Raw genomic sequence first — 20,696 nt, forward strand, 5'->3', positions numbered from 1 at the left:
GGACATATTCAAGCACGTCACTGAGACCAACAGGCAGCAGCAAGAGCTGCAGCGGCAGCCGCCCTGGTAAGTACCTCCAAACAGGGAAGGTGCTTCCCTCGGCTGCAGGGCCAGCCCGGGGCGGGGAAGAGGGGACTTCTCTGACACTCCTCGTGAGACAGAAGCAGGTTTTGGAGCCTGGCGTTGGACTGGAGCTCCCTGATGCCGGAGAGGGGCTTGCGGGGGACCTGGCTGGAGAGAGAGGGACCCCTCTGATGGCTGGCTCTGCCCTTTCCAACCCAGAGTCTGTCCTCCCTTTGCAGAGGCCTGGCACCAAGACGTCTTGCCCCGAGGGGGGAATACCTGTTTGGGACAGCCAAGGTCTCGCCCCACCTGACTCAGCCCCAGGCTGATCCGCTGCACGGAAGGCAGAAGGGGCAGTATGGAAGAGGAGCAACACAGTAACTGAGCTCTTGGGAACCTACTTGCAGAAGCCCCTCGCCGCTCCCGGCCCACCCGTGCGTAACCACACAGCATCACGCTGCGCCCCTGAAAGTAAGGCTGGGGCAGGGGAGGGCACCGGCCCGACCTGGACCCTCTCCACAGGCCACTTCTCCGCAGGCTGAGGGTGAGGCCACTTCTCCGCAGGCTGAGAGCCAGGCCCCCCCGCACCTGGGGGCTCCTACGCCTCAGCAGGAGCTGACGGCCGCAACCCCAGGCCCCCGCAGTCAGTGGCTCGGCCTGGTGCTGGTGTTACAGAACATCCCGAAACGCAGGGTCAAAGTAGTGTAAAAGGAATGGAAATAATGTGAAGAAGATACTTTGTAATGCGTGCACCTGGTATGTAGACATAAAATTACAGCTAAAAACTGTCTCCACTAACTAACAGTAAGGATTACCACAAGGTCGAAGTCTAGGAAAATAGAATAGAGTGCGAAAACTGTTTTAAGGCTGACCTGCCTCATTGTCGTGTGAAACCCACACCTCCTAGCTAGAAAACGCCCCCAACCCAAATAAGCCCCCTCCCCTCTGGGCATGCGTAGGGAATTGGAACTGTATCTGTAAGATGAAGTAAGAAAGGTACTAACCAATAGTTAGTTAAGGGGTAGGAGCAGTAGGCGTAACTAACATTGTCACCTGTTTTAAATCCCTGTCATGATTTCAGCCCGGGGTGCATGCTGGCTGGAGAGATCCCCCACGCACCCGGTGCCGAATGAAGTAATGCCTGCTCTTTAATAGACCAGTGTGAAGGGGTTTCATTCCCGATTTCGGTGACACTGGCACTGAGGGAGGGAGCAGGAGGGCGCCCGACCGGGGCTGGGCTGGGCACCTTCCGCCTGTTCGTGCTGCGAGGTCTCAGGGCGAGGGCCCGCGCCTTCCCCTGAGAAGGCCCAGCACGGCCCGCAGGGCGGGATGGGCCAGGAGCAGCTGTGCCCCGAGGGCCCAGACAGGCTGGGCTGGGGCCCCCCATCAGCGCTGATGTTCTGGGCTGAAAATGGGAAAATGGGGAGAAACTTTGCCGTGTGTGTTTACTGGAGGCTTGTGGCCTGATGCTCTCAGGCCCTGGGTGCCAGCGAGGCTTTGCCAGATGGCTGAGTAACGCCGTGCGGCTGTGAGCGGTGGCACAAACTGCTCCGGTGGCCTCGGGTCCCTGGAGGGGGACGTGGATCGGGGACGGGGCTGGGAAGGGCTCTCGGGAGAAGGTCCTTGCTAGAACTGTTCGAGGACCATGAGTGAGTTCAAGTGATGGAGAATGGGGAAATCCTGCATTTCGGGGCGTGTGGGGATCCGCAGGGTGCTGCGTGTCTGGTCCCCGCCCCACGGCATGTCCCCAGCACGTGTCCCTGTGTCACAGCAGCCCTCTGTGAGGCGCCGCGCCCCGCACGGGTGTCACAGTGGGCAGGCTCTATATCTTCCCAAGGGGCTGGTGCTGCCCCAGTTTCTCATGGCGTTCGCAGGAGGAGGACCCAGAGAGAGCAGTGCGTCCATCTGGGGGATCCTGCTGCCCTGAGGAGGATGAGAGCACTCAGAGGTGAGGCGGTGGTGGGGGGCTGGGGGCTGATGCCTGCTGGGGCCTGCGTCGCCGTCACCTCTCATCCTGCTGCCAGGCACCTCCGAGAGGGCTCTGGCTCCATCCTCTCCCTGCCCTCCGTGGGGCATCTGGGGACTGCTCAAAGACGACCTGGCCCGGCCAACTCTTGTCGGGGCTGCCCAGCCCCAGCCCTCCCAGCACCTCCTTGCAGGGTCCCATGTCCATGTCCCGCCCAGCTCGGGGCCCCCATGCTGGACTCGCTCTAGCGCATTGCTGCCATTCTGTCACTGGGAGCCCAGAATGGATCCAGTCCCCCAGTGTGGTATTCCCAGTGCGGTCTTCCCAGTGCCGCAGTGAGGGGAAGACTCCCTTCCCTCGTCCCACTGACTGCCCTCTTGCCAGTACAGCCCAGCACGGGCTGTTAGTGCTGGGAGGGGCTGGGAAGATCCTCCCCCCTCCCTGGTGCAAAGCCCTGCAGCCAGCAAAACCATTTCTTTCTTTTCTTCCAGCTCTCTGCCCGTGCTTTGGTTCTCAGTCCAGACCTGCACATCCTGAGGATGGAGGCAGGGCAAAGAAGGCTGTCCCTGAAGCCGTCACTACCTTTGTGGCTAGTGGGGCTTCTCTGCTAAAGCGGCTGCAAGACCGTGAGGTGAGACAAGGGGGCTCGAGGGCTCCCCTCCAAGCCCTTGACTTCCCCAGGTGCCGTGGCAGAGGGGGATCTCGCGTGATGGCATCTCTGCCCTCCTGCAGGCGCTTCGTCCCCAAGCGCCGATCCTGCTGCTCCAGCTGGACTAATGCCACTGCTCCCTCCCTCCTTTCCCTGGGAGCTTGCAGTGCTCTCCTGGACAAGGCAAAGCCTCTGGCATAAATCCCAGCATCTCTCCAGCACCTTTGCCCAAGTGCTCAAGGCCCCACCTTAGCTTTGGTTCCAGAACTGTCCCAGCGCCTGGGCTCCTGCCTGTGCGAGGGGAGCGACACTGTGCCCCAAGGTGCAGGGAGTTCATGGCTCCCCCTCCTCAGGGACTGGTCTCATTCCCACATCTTCCCCTTCCTCGCCTGGCACTGTCCGTCTGACCTCCACCATCCCCCATCCTCAGGACCGACTTCCTAGGCTCCCGCATGGCCCTTTACCCTGGTGGAATCAACCTCCCTGTCTGGCTCTCTGGTAGTGTCAGAGGTGCTGTGGAAGATCTTGCCGTTCCCCATGGCTGTCCTGACCGATGCCTGCAGCTCGTACCTCGTGCCCATGGCAGAGAGATGATTTGGGGGGCAGTAGGTCTCTCTCGTGGGTCCCTGGCAACGAGGGCAAAGCAAGTCCCATCACTCCTATGTGTGGTCTGTCCCCAGGGTGACCGAGTGGAGACATACCGGGAGCTGGAGAGCTTCTTGCAAGGAGACGATGGCAGTTTGCAGAGCGGTGTCGTGAACCGCCTGATAGCAGAGGTGTCCAGTGACATGCGAGCAGCCCAGGTGAGCTTGTTCTCTTTCAAGGCCGCCAAAGCAGCCTGCCTCTGGCCCTGGTTTTTGGGGAAATCCAGAGCAGCACAGAGATGTTCCTCAACTATTCAGACCCAGTGGAGGTCCGAAGGGGACTCCTCCTTATAGGGAATTTGAAGAGGAGATGCAGAGAGTAGTGCAGAGAGGTGGACGCGGGGCTGTTTCTAACTGAGTGAGAGCTGGGTTCAAGCTCACTTGAGGAACAGCCCTGGGAGCCCAGCAGCCCCGTGAAGAGGCCCCAGGGGGTCCTTGAGTCTGTGACAGTTTGTTCCTGGCATCTCTGCAGAGAGGGAGAGAAGGCAGCAGCACAGGGCTGTGCTAGGGAAAAGCCTCCCGCGTCTCACCGGGGAGCTGCTCGCCTACCCCAGGGTACAAGAGGCAGCAGGCGCCCGGTCTGAGCAAACTGCCCCAAGGGGTCTTGCAGGTGAGGCAGGGGCGTTCAGCCTGTCCGAGTGCCTCAGCCTTTTTCTCGGGAGTGTTTAACTTGTGGCACTTTTTCAGGGTGTGACAGATGATGTGAAGATGGCTGCTAGCGACGTCCTGGTGGCTCTGGCCCGCTCCCGCTTCCACTTTGTCATGTCTGAGCTCCAGAGCCACCTGAAGGCCATGGGGAAGGTCCCTGATGAGATCGTGCTCCTCACCTTGGGCAAAATGGCCCGCAGCTACGGTACGGCACCCTGGGCCTCTTGGTTTGGGTAGGGGTCTGTGATAACGGGGAGAAAGCACCCTCCCCCTTCCTGAAGGCTCTGTGTTGAACTGGGGGGCTATGAAGTCGCCATGCCTCCTTGCTCTATGCCAGGGCTGGCCGGCAGCTCTGCCTTACTAGCCCAGTCCTGGTTCCTGGAGGGTGGGAACCCACTGGAGACAAACCCGCAGGGTCTCTGCCCCGCACTGTCCTCCCCATTTCCCTAAAGGACTTTCCTGTGTCCCCCTTGGGGAAGGCAGCCCTCCCCACACCCTCTGGCATGTCCCACATGGCCCAGCAGCCCCAGCCTTGCCAGGGATCGACCCCGGTCTCCCGTGTCTCTCACTGACCCTCTCGGTCCCTCTGTCCCTGCCTTCTCTGCAGCCCTGCGGTGCATCCCCTTCGTGGGAATGACGCTGCTTGCCCTGCGTGCCATGCTGAGCCGGGTGGGGAGTGGCCGGATCCTGCGCGCCGTCTGCAGTGGTGAGTGTCCCCTCCTTAGCTGGGGTCCCAGGGTCAGGGGCTGGGGTGGCCTTTGATGCCTCCCTGTGATCTCAGAGGGAACATGGCAGGTGTCAGCCCACAGCGAGGTCAGGCCTTGGCGATCCCAAACAGCTGTGAGTGTGCAGAAGGAGCGGGAGAAGCCCCGGAGGTTTCTGTGGGTAGGACGCGACGGTGATGCACAGGGGAACTCCTGAGTGCCTTCCCATGGCTTCTGTTCCCCTGTTTCCCCTGGGAAATACTGGAGGGGAACAGGCCATTGAGGAGGAAAAGGATGGGGAGGAGGAGAGAAACAGTGGGCTGTTTGAAACCAGACACCTCAAGGGCACAGCTTGGCCTCAGATGCAGATCTGGTCCTGGGCTGAGCCCTGCCGAGCCTGGGACCGTCCTTAGAGCAGGCTTGGGTGAGGGTGCAAGGTACCGTCCCTGCTGCAGACTCTCACGTGCTGCCCTTCCCTTTCTCCTGGTGCAGTTCTGGAGCAATGGTCAAAAGGGGTCAATACATACTTCGGCAGCCAGGAGCAATGCCCCTTCCCTCGCAACGGGGAAGCGCAGCTCTGTGAAGACATTTACCCAGTCTTCCGTTACGCGCTGGTAAATTGGCTGGGCTGCGAGGAAGAAGAGGTAAGAAGTGCTGCTTTCCACACCTGGGGCCACAGCAGGGATGTCCACGTTGGTGGGTCTGTCTGTGGCTGGTGGGGTGCGAGCAGAGGGGTGAGGGGAGGGAGCGGTCTGAATGAGAAAGCATCCCAGGCCGGGAGCCTGCTGTCACTGTGCCTGGGGCTGGAGGCTCTCTGGCAGGAAGCAGCTGAGTCCTGGGGCCTTTCTGCAGGGAGGGCTGGGGTGCGAGCGTGGGGAACTGCTCTCTCTCCTCTGGAGTGAGCCCTTCTGCTGCAGGGCAGAAGGGAAAGGGAAACCCCTCCCAGTGGGAAGGGCAGACTGGTGTGCAGGCGATGCTGAGTGCTAGGCAGACCTTCAGCCCTCCAAGCAGAGCCTCTCCCTTCCCTCTTCAGGACAAGCAGGCTGTGCTCAGGGCGGTGGCTGCCATGATGGAGGTCCTGCTGCGTGAGGAGCAGCACTGCGAGCATGCCTGGGAGCAGCTCCTCTGGCTGCTGCACCAATCTCAGGAGGTCCGAGACACCTCCCGGGTCAACAAGGTGAGGTGTTGCGCAGGGCCCGGCGTGGCTGCTGGGGTGGGTCTGCGCGAGTGCCACGAGGCACTGGGGAGCTGTGGGGTGCCAGGAGGAGCTGGGAAGGCCTTAGAGAAGGAACAGGGAGGGGGAGAGCAGAGGAGGCCTGAGACTTCCCCGCACTCTTTGGGCAAGAAAAGAGAAATGCGGGGAGGGGCCAGAAGGGAGGCAAGAGTCCCCGGGGCTTGTCTTCTCAGGAAGGGAGGCATTGCCATCTCTGTAGGGCTCTGTGTGTGGGAAGAGCTTTGCCCTAATGCCCAGGGCTGTGTCCAGTCCCGTCCAGTGAGGGCTGAGGTCTGATGAGTGGGAAGTGCTGGGAAACGGAGTTGTCAACAGCGGGCTCTGTTCAGAGGAAAGAGACCCTGCCGATGCTGCTCTGAGGGGAGGGCAAACAAGAAGCCCCATCCAGGAGGGTTTGTGGTTTTCCCTGGGAGCTGCTGTTAGGGACTCCCCTTCTCCCAGATGTGCCTTTAGGTAGCTTTAGCCTCCTCTTCCTCCCCCGTTGTCTCACAGACCTTCCTGCAGGCCAGGAACACGCCAGGATTTGTGAGACAGGTGCCACGTAGGTTCCTTAAGGCTGCAGGAGGCCTGATCCTGGCTGTTCGGAATGGGCCTGAGGGGCAGCCCTGTTCCCACAGTGATTTCCCTCTCAGCCAAGTCGCAGCAGGACTCTGGGAGAGGAGGGCAGAGAGCACCCTCTCTTTTCAGTCCCCCTCAATGCTGATGCAGATTTCTTTAAAACAGACCTTGTTCCCACAGCTCCCTGACGTGACCAAAGAGCCTGGCCTGGCCCCTAAGGCAGAACTTCCCCGCTGCATCGCGCTGCAGGGTAAGGAGAGGAGACTGGGCGATCCCCCGTCGTGCTGTGGCGGCTCTCTCCCTGTCCTCGGCAGTCAGAGGCAGCTGCCTGCTAGTGCAGAATGCGATTTCTTCCCTGCAGCACGAATATGCCCTGAGGAGACGGGCATGTTTCTGCACTCCCCGGAGAGCGGTGGGAGCAAGGCCGGTCGCGTGGCAGCCCTGGGCCTGCTGGGAGCGCTGGCCCACTCTGACGGTCAGTGCCATGGGCAGGGACAGAAGGCAGGGGTTGGGGCTGCTGGGCTGAGAGCAGGAACGGGCTGAAAGCGGTGCACCTGCACCCAAAAGGAGCTGCAAAGAGCGGGTCCCCCAGCCGAGCTGACGCCCTGCGACAGGGCTCGAGCTCTCCTCCAGCAGTTAGAAATGGTGCACACCAGGGATGATGCTCCAAGCTCAGTAACACGGGCAGGCTGGTGGGTGGGCGGGTGGGCTGGTGCACAGGAGCTGCTTGTACCCAAGTCATTTCTCACGTGCTCTGTGTTACCATATTACCATAGCTTTCAGTCCCTATAAAACAGCTGTGCCTCTAGAAATGGAGTCGCTCTGGCTATGCCGCTGCCTCCTGTGAAGTCAGAGTCAGGCCCCATTTTTCTGTCCCGTTGGTGTGCGAAAAACTTGGAAGCTTCTGCCATTGGGGCTCTGCCTCAATGCACACCTCTCCATATCTCTTCCAGCACCTGCAGTGAGAGAGAAGCTGCCCCAGGTGATGGAGGCCATGGGGTCAGTGTGCAACGACCCCAGTGCCCAGGTGAGCTGGTTTGGGAAGGGACAGTGCCACCAGGGGAGGCAGAGGAAGCCTTTCCCTCAGGGCAGAGCTGGGGTGCCTGGGGAAGTGCCGGCACATTGCCCAGGCAGTGGGTGATGGCTCGTCCCCGGGGAGAGCTGGCAGAGTGGAGCGGGGAGGTCGCTGTGCTCTGTGGGGCAAATGCCCGTCCAGCCTGGTGCTAAAGCCCAGCCCTGATGGCCGGAGCGAAAGCTTCTGCCATGCGCTTGTCATCTCTCCGCGAGCCACAAAGGCTGCCCCCAAGCAAAGGCGGCTTCCCTTTGGGTTTTGAACAGGAGGACCGTAACCACGCTCTCCCCTGGCAGGTGCGGAGGGCAGTTCTGGAGTTCATCCGGGAGCTGCTCAGCTCCGGCTCCCAGAGCTGCTGGGCATGGGATGTGGTGGGGCACATCTTCAGTGAGTTCAGCCGGACCTCAGGCAGACTGGTAAGGGCAGAGCGAGACACCTGGGGCTTCCAGCAGTGCCTGGCCTGTGCTGAGAGCTTCTGCAGGCATCCTTGAGCATGGAGAGCTCCACGCTGCAGGGCCATCAGCGCCGGCGCTGCCATTGGAATGACCTGCAAATGGCTGTTCCTTGTGTGTGTGTGTGTGCTGATGTTGGTGGAGACGTCAGTGAATGATGAGGGTTTGCACCCAGGCGTGCCACCTGGGACTGTGGGGCTGCCTGCGCACCCCACAGGCTGAGCTGTGCCCACAGACACCTTCAGCAAAGCTGCCTTGCAAAGGGAGGGGTCTTCTAGGGACAGGACATCCTCCATCCTTAAGTGCTCACAGACAATCAGCAAAACACAGCCACTGCAGCCAGATGGGCCTGGCTAGAGGATCTTTCTGTGGTGTTCTCATACTCTGGCCCTCCAAAGCATGCCCTGCCCATCCAATAGCAGTCTGGGGACCCGCATCCCTTCTGGCAAGGGGACAGGCCGTCTGGCAGTCCCTTTGGTGAGTGTTTCCAGCTGGGTGCCCAGGAGATGAAGGATGGGCATGGCTGAGCCTTTTGCTGACTTGCTGAGGATCTTCCCTCTGGCTAGAGCCTCCCTCCAACCAGGGGATCTGTGGGTGTTGCTTTGCTCCAGGGCTCGGGGAGGCTCTGCTTTGGGAGCAGGGCAAAGGAAAGAGCCAGCTTCTCCTCCACATCTGTCGGGCTGGGCGTGCTGCTGCCAGGGCTGGCATCGAGCACAGCCCTGCTGAAGGGCACGTTCCTCACCATGGCACGCCAGCAGCATTTGGGCCCTGGGGGACCGTGCAGACAAGCAGTGTCTCTTTCTGCTCCCAGGCTTCCTAGTCCTTCCCAGGGTCTGGGAAGTGGTTCCCGAGCTGGGTCTGGCCATTTTTGTCCTCCTTCAGGAGGTCAGTGCTCCTGGGAGGTTGGCGCAGGAGCACTGGTGAGGCCATGCCTGAGCCTTGTCGGTCGGGAGCTGAGAGTAACAGGGGTTTTGCCAACTCTGTCTTACAGGTGGCAGGAGGCCTTTTTGCCTGGGTAACACCGGAGGAAGGAGCTCTTCGAGCCCTGTGTGTGGATATCCTGGGCTCGCTGGACGTCTCTCTGAGAGGGATGACCAAAGTAAGTCACCCTGTGCCCTGCTGCTGTGGCCACTTCTTGCCTTCAGGACATTTTTGTTCATGCTTCCCCATGCTGTGAACCTCTCCCCTCACATGTGCTGAAGCACACAAGGCTCAGGGAAAAGCAGACTGTCACTTTTGTCTTTGAGCTGAATAGAAATGCTGATGTGGTGAATTGCCCGGTTCTTCTCTGCAGCTCCTGTGGCCGAGGTTGCTGCAGTACGTAGTGCCAGCCCAGTACAGCGGCATGCTGATCCCGCTCTCCCGCTGTCTCCGAGCCCTAGTTGAGAGACGGGAGAGCACAGGGTGTGAAGAAGACGAGGAGGAGCCTGACGCCGTGGACTCCCAGGAGCGAGGTAGAAGCTAATGGGTTCAGCCAGGGGCTTGGCCAGTCTGTGTCTACATGCACCCTGCCAGCCCTCAGCAGAAGCCTGGGAGAACCAAAGGGCGGAGCCAGGCTCTGCTGCTGGGCACGAGGGGCTCTGCCCTGCATTGCCCCTTGCCCAGCGCAGAGGCCTGCCTCTCCTGCTCGCAGCACTCCCCTGGCGAGCCGGGGCTTGTTCCTGGCCATGCTGGAGCTGCCTTCGTCCCGTGCTGGGCAGCCCTGGGGATTTCTCCCGGGTCAGCGCTGTGGCAGCACAGCTGCTCTCAGCCCTCAGCCCTGTGTGGGGCATCGGAGGCGCGATGGGCAGGGCACGGAGGGGGCTTGTTGGCTCACCCAGCCTTTCTTCCTCCCCACAGCCCGGCTGCCGGCTCCCCAGGCCCTGCTGGCTCGGCTGCTGGTGAGTAGTGGGGCCCGGGGGAAAGAGCTTTTCTGGCCAGGGGTGGTGGGGGAGCCCAGGGCAGAGATGCTGTTGAGGCCCGTGCCGGGATCCCCCAAGGAGGAGGCAGTGTGCCTGAGACTGCCTGGGCCTGTCCGGTATCCCACTCCTTTCTTGGGGCTAGCAGCAGCCCGGGTGCAGGAGCGGCATCGAGCTCCCTCCCTCCCTCCCGGGAAAAACTGCAGCTCTGGTGGCAGGAGTGACCCTTCTCTCCTGCCCTCGCCTAGGTGGTGGCAGCAGCTCCTCACAAGAGCGGCGAACGTGCAGTCGCTGCCTTGCAGCTGCTGCAGGCCCTGCATGGCAGGATACACCGAGCCTTGGGGGTGGTGTGGGCTACCGAGATCCCCCTCCTGCTGCAGTACTTGGAAGGTAAAGTGCGGGTGGGGAGGGAGAGGCTGGGGGGAGGGAAGGGGGTCAGGAAAATGCAGCTTCCCAGCGTGACGGAGGAGAATTGTCCCCAGTTCCCCAGCACTTGCTCTGCAGCCTTTCCCCTTCCAGGGAGCCAAAGCTGAGGCTGGGGGCAGCCGTCCCCCAGTGTCGATTTGGCCCAGGGGATGGATGGGGCTGTTGATGTCCTTTTGGAGGGCAGGTCTTGGCGGCACCCCCATGTCCTGGCCGGGACGGTGTTTGGGGAAGGGACAGGACTGGTGCTCCTGGAGGGGGTGCAGCCCCTGGCTTTGGAGAACCAAGTTGCCAGGCCAGGCCAGGTTTGCAGCAGCTGTCCTTGGCAATAGCCTGGGAGAAGAGCTGCAAATCAGTGGCCCTGACAAATGTTCCTGGGATCCCTCCTGTGTCTTTGGCCTCACAAGGGCTTTGGTGTAGGTGCTTGTAGGCCCTTTCTAGCCTGATGGCCTGGGAATGTTGGGAGGTCTGACCGCAGAGGAGACCACAGGGCTCGTCTTTGGTGTGAGCTTAAATAGCAGCGAGGGCTTTTGCTTCCTCTTGCTTTCTAGGGAAAACCAAGAGGTCCCTGGACTCTGCAGAGTGGGAGCATCGTGTGCTCAAGGTACAGCATCCTTGGGGGGTGTCACAAATAGAGGGGGAGAAGAGGGAACAGACAAAGTTGTGGGAGGAAGCTCGGGGCTGCCTGTGTAGGCAGCAGGAGGTGGGGGCACCTCCTGAGTGCCCTGTGCCTCCCCCCGCAGTAGGTGCCTGCCCGCTCAGAGGAGCTGCTGTCTGCGCACGTGCCACGGCTGATGGCTAATGCCCTCTATCGCTGTGGCACACGCCTTAGCACTGCCGCCTCCTCTATGTCTGGCATGCCGGGAGGGTCTCGCCTGAGGTGTTAGGGGAAGAGGGAGGCTGGTGAAAAGAGGGCTGGGTGGGGCAGGGGAAGAGTCTGCCGTTCCCAGTAGCTCCCCTCAGCAGTGTCCCGGGACATGCGAGCGTAGAAAGCATCCTGGCCAAGGGCAGGGGAACACTCGCTTCCTCTCTGTTCCCCACAGTTCCTGCGAGCGTCACTGGAGCCCATCGAGGACAGGGCCTGGACCATGGGCCTGAGCCAGGAGCTGAGCCAGCAGCTGGGCAGCTCTGCCCCCGGCTCCTGGGAGAAGGTGTGTCTCCTGCCCCGCGCCAGGGCTGGGGCTCTGCCCACGCAGGCGGTTTTCATTGCTTCCCCTTCTCTTGCCCCCAAAATGCACCTCCCTGGGCTACTCCAGTGGCTGGCTACCACCAGGGGTGGTCGGGTCTGTCTGGGGCCAGACCTTTCCTGACAGGTCGGGCCGTGACCACATCTCGGACGTGGCCTCTTCTCTTGCAGCTTTTCCTGTACAAGGCCCTTGGGACAGTGCTGGCAGCTTGTCAGGATCTCAGACACGTCCAAGGGCAGGTGCTGAGGTTCCTGCAGGAGACAAACCCTGTGCAGCTGTCTGAAGCCCAGGTGAGGTGATGTTCCTGTCCTGCGCATCCCCTGCCTGTTCCTGGGGGAGAGGCAGGGCTGCTCTAGACCTCTATTTCCTCCATGCTGCCATTTCCCCCTTGCCGCAATGTCCTGCCTGGCCGTTGTTGCTGGCCATGGCCGAGTGCCTGTGCTGGAGCCAACTCCCTGTTTCTCTGTGGTTGCAGGGAATGATTTCTGTTGTGTCCCACACGGCTGAGAGCCACTTCCATCTGGTCTTGGACACGGTGAACATGTTCTCCACCGCTTTCACCAGAGGCTGGTTTTATCAGACTTCCATGGGCTGGAAGGTAAAGGAGCCAGGGTTTCCCTGTTTGGCTTTCCTTTTTTGGCCTTCTTTCACTTCTACACCTGCAGCAGCCAAGTTGTGGCAGCTGCCTTTAGATAAGCATTCGTGTAAGAGCTAGCCAAGACCTCTGTTTCAGAGGGGACGTCCTGACATTGGGGCCCCTGAGGTGTCTTTGGAGAGGAGGGGGTTTGACACCGGGTGGATCAGAGCCACCCAGCTGGGGCAGCTGCAGCGGTTGCTTGCTTGCAGCCACCTTGCCCCTGACTTAACTTCAGCAGGAGCTGGCGACAAGGGGGTGGGCACGGTGTGACACTCTGACCCTTCCCCAAAGCTGAGGGCCAAGAGCAGGAGCCTGGTGAAGTCTCACTGGCTCTGCTCCCCACCTGGGGGCTGTGGGGAAGCCTTTCAGGGCAGGGCAGGGCCCTACAGAGAGAGCGGTGCAGCCTGGCCTGGGGAGGTGAGCAGAGTGGGCTCATCTGCACCCCTGACGAGCACGGGCTGCGTGTCTGAGCAGGACCGTGACAGGCTCTGTCAGATACCTTTCCACAGAAAGGTTCCAGGCAGCTCCCCGACCTCTCAAATCAGTGGTAAAAGAGCCAGCAGTGTGTGCGATGCTGGCTGCCCCTCGTCCCCATCCCCATGCGAGATCCCAAGCTGTGGGATGGGAACAACTTCTGGCCTTGGAACTCGCAGCTCGAGGAGTGGCTTGGGGAGCTGCTGGGAGGTGCCCAGGGAAACAAGGAGCTGGTGAGGGTGCAGGGCAGGGCCTGCCGCAGGAGCCTGCCAGAGTCCCGGGGCTGACCTCTCAGGGCATCTCTGTTGACACAGGTCCAGCAGTGGCAGAAGATGGAGAGCGCCCAGGCCATTCGTGCTGCTCTGATGCGCACCTACAGCGGCATTGCACTGCGTGCCCCCAAGGAGCAGCTGCTCACCCGCGTGGATAAAGAAATCGTGGGCAACATCCTGCGGCTCTCCAGAGCTAAACAGAGGGTAGGAGCATGGGGCACACAGGGCAGGGATGCCTGGGTGTCCCAGCTCCAGCCCTTGGGGCTGGGGTGCACTGAGGTGGACGGTCCCTTTCTAAAGATCTCCCAAGGAAGGGTTTGTCCTCAACATCCAGATCCAGCCCCCCATGGGTTTCCCCTGCCCATGCTCTTCTTCCACCTCTCAGCCCTTCAAAGAGTTGAAGGGGTGCTTTGCTCTCTTTGGCCTCAGGACTTGCAGCTCAAGCTCGCCCTGGTGCAGAGCATCACCGAGGTCAGCTGTGCCATCCAGGCTGTGGGCAACTGCGGCAGCTTTGAGCTGTCCTTAAAGCAGGAGGCAACGTGGACCTTGCTGGTGAGTGCCTGTAGCCGGGGCGGTCGCACGGGGGAGTTTTGGGCTGTGCCATCGGACTCCTTACCCCAGAGGCACGATGGTCTCTGGGCTTCACGTGAGCTCCTGGAGCTGTGTCCGGAGCTGGTGGGGCTCTTGAGTGCTGGTGCTGGGTGGCTGTGGTTGGGGAGCAGGGGCCCTCCTGCGGTGCCTTTGGGGATGCGTGGGGGTGCCGGGGCAGTGTCTGCCCAGGCCTGGCAGCAGAACGTGTCCCCAGGGGAGGCGGGAGGGCCGTCCCGTGCCCCTGCCAACTCTGTGCTTCTCTCTCTGGGACTTGCAGGACTGGATCAAGGGGGAGCCCTGGGACTCCCTGGTGTATGGAGTGTTCCAGGCCCTGGAGGAGTTGAGGTGAGATCTGTTCCCCGGGCTGTGGGGACTCCCAGTGTGCCCCATCCCAGCTGGCTGGGGCAGCCCCAGTGGCCTTGAGCATGGGGCCGGGAGCTGCTGGGGCTGTGGAGTGGGAGGGTGTCCCCCATGTCGGGTGTCTCCCACAGGAAGGGAGCCCCCGGGGTTCCTTAACCTGGGGGCAGGGGTTTGCCTGCTGCCTGGGAGGAGGCAGGAATTGCTGGCGCTGAAGGCAGTGCTCGCTGGCATGGGCGGGGGTGTTGGATTTGGGGCCCTCGATTAGGAGGAACCCAGATGTGGTTTGAGCCACTCTGGAGACAGTAAATCTCCTTTGTGTTTTCTCTTCCTTTTTCATCTGGCCAGCAAGCTGAGGCCACCTCTGAGGCGGGAGGAAAATCACAAGCTGCTGGCAGTGTGCTGCCAGACTGTCTTGTCCTGTCCTTCCAAGGAGCGGATGAAAAAGGGCAGGAAGACAGTGAGGGCAGCTGTGAACATGCAGGTACCCACTGGCCAGTGCCTGCCCACCCCTGGGTCAGGATCCCACCTCAGTGCGCCCCGGCAGCCCCCATGATGCAGAACCTCAGCTCTGCTTTCCTGCTTTCAGCTCCTGCACAGGAGATGCGTGGAAGATCTGGGCCATCTCCTAGAAACCTTTCTGGAGGCAGAGGTGACCTCTGCCTGCTTTGATGACGTGGTCCATGTGAGTAGCCGTGCGGCAAGAGGGAAAGTGTTGCAGGGCAGAGAGTGGAGACCTTAGAGGGTGTTAGGAGTTGGATACCTTTGCTACGGGAAAGTGGGGCTTTGGCTCCTCACTCTGAGGCTGTGCGTCTGGCCGGGGCCAGGGGCTGAGCTGGGGGACGGGAGCGCCCGGCCACTGCAGCCTCAGGCCAGGCAGAGCAGTGGGCCCTGTTGGAGGGAAAGCCCAGAGCCAGCCCTGAGCTGGCTGAGAGCAGCCTGGAGGAAGGCTGGAGTGGGGAGATGCTGGCAGGGTAGCAACAGCAGGCTCAGGGCAGAGGCGGCTGGAGGGAGCGAGGCAGTGGAGGCAGCAGTGCCAGTGCTCGGTGGGGCACTGGGAAGGGGCCAGAGAAGGAGGGAGTTGGAGAGGGATCTCAGGGAGAGAAAGATGCCTGTTGTGAGAGAGATGCACCCTGCCTCAGGTCCTGAAGGGCTGGCTCACCTCAGCCAAAGAATGGGAGCGGGAGAGAGCCCTGCAGGTTTGCACCCACGTGCTGGGAGCTTGCAAGGAGCGATTCGAGCTCATGGTGAGTAGAGCCCCCCCGCGTGCCCTGGCGCCCTTTTCCCACCATTCATGGCCCCAGAAGGGAGCCCTGCCCAACTGGGTGCTGGGTTTTGGGGCTCCAGGGATTACGGGGCAGCCCTTCTGCCTGCCCCTCTGCCCGGTCGCTGCTCAGGGAGCAGGATGGGCGATAGAGGCGAGCGGGTGCTGGGGCTGCCTGCGACCCTTTTCCTGCTGCTCTGCCCTGCAGAGAGGACGTCCTTGCAAGCGGTTCGGCTCCCTGGTGGGATTGCTGGCGACTCTGACCAGCGACTGCCTGGCCACGTCCCGCCAGAGGGCATGGGTCTGCCTTGGCTACCTTCTCCAAATGCAAGGTAAGGAGAGTGGGCGCTTCCCAGCCTTGCTCAGCCTGATCCTCCCTCCCTTCCCGGCCTGGCACCACTGGGATCCTGCAGGGCCAGGCCCTGTCCCCAGGAGGGAAGCGGGAGGCAACGTGCTTGGCTGGTTTTGTGCCCCCACCCTGTTAGCCCTCTGCCTCCCTGGACATGTCAGGAAGGATCCCTGGGAGAGGGTCGCTGAGTCCCACCTCCGCAGCGCATGTGTGCGGTTGGTCAGGGCCATCCCCCACTGCTGTCTGAGAGCAGGACATTGCCACCAATGCTGGGGACTGTCCCCCTCCATGTCTGCCCCCCTCCATGTTCCAGGAGAGACAGAGGGTGGTCAGACAACTCGCTCGGATGAGGCCCCTGACATTCCAGAGGGTGCCTTCCCCCTTGCTCCCTGCCTTGAGCCTGGAGAGACAGGCAGCTCCCCAGGCAAACTATCCAAACTCATCGCCGCCAGGGAAGAACTCTCCTGCTGAGCACAAGAGAGGAAACCAATTTGCTGCCCAGAGCAAACTGGGCAGGGAAGAGGGATCTGAACTGCAGGCCCGGGGCGTGCCGCAAAGGGTTGTGTTTGAACCGTTTCCTCTTCAGGCAGCAGGGTCTGCCTGTGCTGAGGCAGTCACGGGGAGGTTTCCTGCCTCCCAGAGACAATGGTGGCCTGTGTGGGAACAGGGGACACAGCTGCTGGGATCAGAGGCCAGTAGCTGCTGAAACCCTGAAGCCCCAACAAATGGTTCAAGGAGGAAGAGGGCTCTTTCCAGCCCGGGATTTGTCAGCCATTTATCGGGCTCGGGAAATCCTGCTGCACCGAGTTCAGGAGGGCCCTGGGTTTCCCTGTGGCTTTCACTGCCACCCCCTGGGTTCTCCTTTAGCAGTATCTAGGGCCAGAGGTTGCCTTTCTGTGGGCGTGACTCCCCTTTTCTCCTGGTGTTTGTTCCAGCCAGGACCATGGAGGTGGTGCCTCAGGCAGATGAGATCAGGTGCCTTGGTGAGGAGCTGAACAGCCCAGACACCGTGCAGACCTGCGCCAAAATAGCAAAGGTAACTGGCCCCAAAAGAGCGGGGTGGGGGCCCAGCTCCTGGGCTCCTGCACGTCTCCCTGCTCCCCTCCAGCGTCCCTCGCTGTGTCCAGAGCAAGCTGTCCAGGATGGCTGTTGTTAGCAAGTAGCAGGAGGCTTTGAGACAAGACTGTCCTTCAGGCATGCTGGAGCAGATACCGTATATGTGTGCGTGTGTGATTGCTCTTGTCAGAATACAAATTTGGTACATAATAAGCAAACAACATGGGGGGCGACACTTCCCAATCGGGTAGCTGCATCAGATGTAAACAGCACTGTATGCATAGCAGGAGGAAAAAGTGATTGCCCCCTGCACGACTGCCGAACTAACAGTTCTGTCAAGTTTCCTTTCCATTCTGAATTGCTGGAGCAGAGCTGTGACGTGGTCTCTCTTGTTCCTGACTTCTCTCCAGGCTGTTTGCAAGTGCATCCCTCCAGCGCAGGCTACAGACTTTCTGACTGCGGTCCTGCCCAGCTTGCTGCACGTCACACCCACGTGTGTGAAGCCACTATGGAAGTGGGTGTTCATCTTCCTGGTGGAATGCAGGAAAGAAATAGTCCAGGAGGTAAAGGCGACCTTTTTCCCATTTGACTTTGTCTTTGCTCCTGTTGGCTGTTTAACGACACCCTGTGCAGTTGGCACAGGCTCAAGAAATGCCACCTGTGTGTCGAGCCAAGGGGCTGCTGAAGGAGTCAGGTGCCCTTGCAGAGGCCCTGCAAGGCGACTTCAGGGTCTCAAAGAGCGTGTTTGGTTTTGCTCTTGCATCGCTACACACATGTGGGGAGAGTTCTTCAAGCGTTGGGTGTGAAACGTGCCCGTGTCCTCTGTGTGCACAAGGGCACGCAGCTGCTCGTACGGTTGGGCCCAGGCACATGCAGTGACTGAGTCTGTGCGTGTGAGCACGTGCATGTGTGCGTACGTGTGCGCAGTTGCCAAGAGCACACCCAGCTCCAGACGTGAGCCAGGGCCAGGCAGGGTGGAAGGGGTGAGGTTTCAAGCTAGGTCTGGACCCTGTGTCACGGGAGCAGGCACTGGTCCTGTGCTGAATGACTGTGTCTGGGCCCCGCAGGAGGGGGTAAAGGATGCACCGAGCCCTTCTTTCTCCTCCATTTCCATTCAGGTGCCAAAAATCCTGAAGACCCTTTGCACCTACATGCGGCAGAGCACCCACAGGCCCTTCCTGCTCTGGGCCGTGTTTCTCCTCGCCCACTTTCACCAGGAGCCCGTCATCAGCAGTCTCCTCCGGAAAGGTCTGCCCATGGACAGGTACGTGCACCAGCCACTTCCCCACTGTAGTCAAACAGAGACCCCACAGCTTGCGTGCACTGGGGTGGCCCAGTTAAGAAGCAGGTCTTTTTTCTGCCTGAGCTGTCTTGAGTGTTGCAAGACTGTGTGCTTGTGTCTCTGCCGTGACTGGGGCGTTGTAAGCCCCATTGCAGAGGAGGAGAAGGTTTGAGGGCACTGCAGGACTGCGAAGATACGGGCTCAGGGGTGAACATCTGTTCCCTTGCAGTGACGTGGTGGAGCTGTGGAGGAGCCTGGGGAGAAGCACCATTGGGATTCAGGTCCTGAGGTGCTTAGTGGAGAAACTAAACAGAGCACGAAACAACTGCCTGGGGACCAACTCCTCCGCTTGTGAGTGGCACAACCATGAGACTGCTCTGGAGACTTTGATGGTACGTTCAATGGCAGACACGTTTCTGTAGCTTTGCATCTGCTTTGTAACTCCTGCTTCGGAAAAGGGGGAGTCAGGTGCCCTTTGCAGATGCCCCTGGAGACTCCCAGGGCGCTGTGCTGGGCCAGCCTCAAGCAGTGTGGGGAGCTGGGACAGTGTTGTGCTCCTGAGCCACAAGGCTGTCGCAGAAGTGACAATTGCGGACAGTAACCCCCCTGCCCCAGGCAGGCAGGGGAACCAGGCTGGTGGGAAAAGGCCTTGCCTGAAGAGGGGCTTCTTGGTCACGGTTCTCTGCAGATCACCCGTGCCATCTCCGAAGTGGTGCTTGCCCTGAGGAGCACAGAGGAGCTCAGGCAGCTGCTTCCCCACCTCCTTCCCAGCCTCCTGAGGTGGGCCAGTGAAACCCTGGGCGAGGAGCGGCTGCTTTCCCCCCTGGGAGAAGGCGGAAGACAACTGTTCCTCAAGGGCCAGGTGCTTGAGGAGAAGCCGTGCAGGTAAGGAGCCGAAGGGGCAGATGGAGGGGCTGGCTTCGGTTCCCCTCGCCAAGGCACGTGCCTTTGTGGGGTTGAGGGAGGGCTTTGCCTGCCCCGCTTCCTAGATGAGCAAACTGCTCGTCGTGGTTGGGTTTACTTCTGCTCCTTCATGGGGAAACTCCAACTCCCAGGCAGGAAGGTCTGAGGCAGCTCGTGCTGTGGACGGCTGTCATCTTGCCTTCTGCATACCCTTGCATGCACCATAGCTTTGCACTCCCTCAGCGGACCCCCACCGGGGGGGAGCGTGACTCTTGCGGGCAATGGCATCATTCTTCACAAAATGCTGGTGGGAAGAGGTATTAGGTGTTGCCTTGATTCTCTAGCATGGAGTCAGTCCAGGGGCGTGGAGTTTCTTCTGCTTCAGTGGGTTTGGGGCATGATGAAAATGCCAGTGTCGTTAGCTGCAGTCTACGAAGCATCATTCCCGGGGTATTTAGCTCTGCTAAAGAGAAATCTTCCCCTAAACTGCAGTGATTTGATCTTTCTTTGGTTTTGTGGTGCTGCTGCTGTTTTGATTTTTTTCTTGTTTTGTTTGACTGTGTTTTGACTGGGTTTGTGTTTTGTTTCTTTTGCCAGGGTTTTCCTTATGGCTTTAGAGTTGGTGCTAGGCAAATGCATGGCAGAGAAGTGGATGCGGCTGCTCATGAATCGGGCAGCGTGGGCTCTCCTTGAAGACCCCCTGACCCATTCTGATGGGGTGCGTCTCCTGACCAGGTAAGAGCCCCAGGGATGCACGTGGCTGCCTCCTGCGGGGCTGTGCCCAGGGAAGTGCCTGCAGGACCCTTCCAGCATGCCTGGGAAGCCATCCTGAGCTGAAGAATAGTATCTGCATTGGTGTACATGAATTTTGGCAACCTGGCCTTCCTGGGTAACTGTGTGTCCCTCGCTTGTGCTCCCTTGCGCAGCGTCCTGGTCCATGCTGGGCTTCTATCACCCTGTCTGAAGCAGACCCTCTTCCCATGGCTGGATTCCTGCTCAGTTAAGCTGCGGGTGACAGCTACAGCCTTCTTTGCTGAGGTAAGGCAGGGGGTGGGGAAGGAAGGGTTCAGAGGGTTTTAGTGAGATCCGGCTCCTTGGGACGTCTGTTTTTGTGGGAAGATCCCTGGAGCGGAGCAGACAGGGGAGCGCCTGGCCAGGACCAGGTCCCCACAGCACTGCCTGTGTCCTTCCAGCTCTCTTGGGACTGCAGCACAACAAGGACCCGCGAGTGAAGCAGGCACTAGAGGAGTCTCTCCACGATACCTGTCCCCAGCCAGCACCAAGGAGTTAATTAAATAAAGCTCAGCACAAGATGCCTAAAGGGCAGTGTATCTTTTTTCCCCCGATGGCACCCTTGTGCTTGGCGGGACCACATGTGGGTGACACCGAGGCTGGGGGCTGCCAGCTGCATGGCCCCTCCTGGATCTTCATGGGCTGGGCACAACGCAGTCATGCTGGGACAGACCCCAGAGCAGGGGTCTCCCCATGGGGTCCTGGGGCCTTGCCGTGCCCTCCCACTGCCCATGGGGATCCCCTTGCCACCCCTCCCACCACGGCACGACCACCTCTGGCACCAGCAAGGGCTGGTGCAGGGAACAGCCCAGGGAACACCCTGACCATACCACCACAGCAGGCTTTGCCCTCCCCGGTGTCCTGCCATGCTGGGCCCCCCCACAGCACTTGCCCAGGGACAGAGTGGGGGGGTATCAGGGGAAAAGGGGGGCACTGGGGGGAGTAGGGGGCACTGGAGGATGGGTGGGGAGAACCAAGGGAGGCACAGCAGTTTAGAGGGCTGTGGTCAGGGGGCAGAAGGGTGGCACTGGGGGACAAGTAGGGAATGTCGGGGGGATCTTAAAGGGTCAGCTATGGCTCAGGGGCTGAGCAGAGGGACAGAGTGTAGCAGAGGGCTCTGGCTGGCCCATCGGACCCCTGCCCACCAACACAGGCCCCACTGGTGCTGGTCCCCAGCCCCGGCGGGCCTGGGCACATCTGTGTGGGGCAGGGGCAGCTCCACAC

At 60.6% G+C, this 20,696-nt stretch overlaps 1 protein-coding gene across 1 annotated transcript; it reads left to right on the forward strand.

The window, feature by feature from the left end:
* Window positions 1-59: 59 nt before the first annotated feature.
* Window positions 60-19,987, forward strand: LOC132321559 (maestro heat-like repeat-containing protein family member 2B). The gene is made up of 35 exons (XM_059835053.1): window positions 60-66; window positions 1,938-2,011; window positions 2,521-2,660; window positions 3,359-3,481; window positions 4,010-4,175; window positions 4,578-4,676; window positions 5,167-5,318; window positions 5,708-5,851; window positions 6,644-6,713; window positions 6,825-6,938; window positions 7,417-7,490; window positions 7,832-7,951; window positions 8,979-9,086; window positions 9,282-9,441; window positions 9,827-9,867; window positions 10,134-10,275; window positions 10,860-10,912; window positions 11,352-11,459; window positions 11,666-11,785; window positions 11,971-12,093; window positions 12,921-13,082; window positions 13,308-13,430; window positions 13,747-13,814; window positions 14,175-14,310; window positions 14,416-14,511; window positions 14,969-15,073; window positions 15,299-15,422; window positions 16,375-16,475; window positions 16,906-17,058; window positions 17,614-17,759; window positions 18,007-18,169; window positions 18,466-18,662; window positions 19,278-19,415; window positions 19,607-19,718; window positions 19,874-19,987. The coding sequence occupies exons 2-35, from the start codon at window positions 1,996-1,998 to the stop codon at window positions 19,910-19,912; spliced, it is 3,936 nt and encodes a 1,311-aa protein (XP_059691036.1). The 5' UTR covers window positions 60-66; window positions 1,938-1,995; the 3' UTR covers window positions 19,913-19,987.
* The last annotated feature ends 709 nt before the right edge of the window (window positions 19,988-20,696 follow it).

The sequence above is a fragment of the Gavia stellata genome, unplaced genomic scaffold (genome assembly GCF_030936135.1).
Source record: "Gavia stellata isolate bGavSte3 unplaced genomic scaffold, bGavSte3.hap2 HAP2_SCAFFOLD_91, whole genome shotgun sequence".
Classification (NCBI taxonomy): Eukaryota; Metazoa; Chordata; class Aves; order Gaviiformes; family Gaviidae; genus Gavia; species Gavia stellata.

Excerpts from the sequence above, each read along its gene's own strand:
- LOC132321559 (XM_059835053.1), top strand. Across the intron at positions 14,311-14,415 it reads GGGCAGCTGTGAACATGCAG|CTCCTGCACAGGAGATGCGT; the intron begins GTACCCACTGGC and ends TCCTGCTTTCAG. Across the intron at positions 15,423-16,374 it reads CTACCTTCTCCAAATGCAAG|CCAGGACCATGGAGGTGGTG; the intron begins GTAAGGAGAGTG and ends TGTTTGTTCCAG.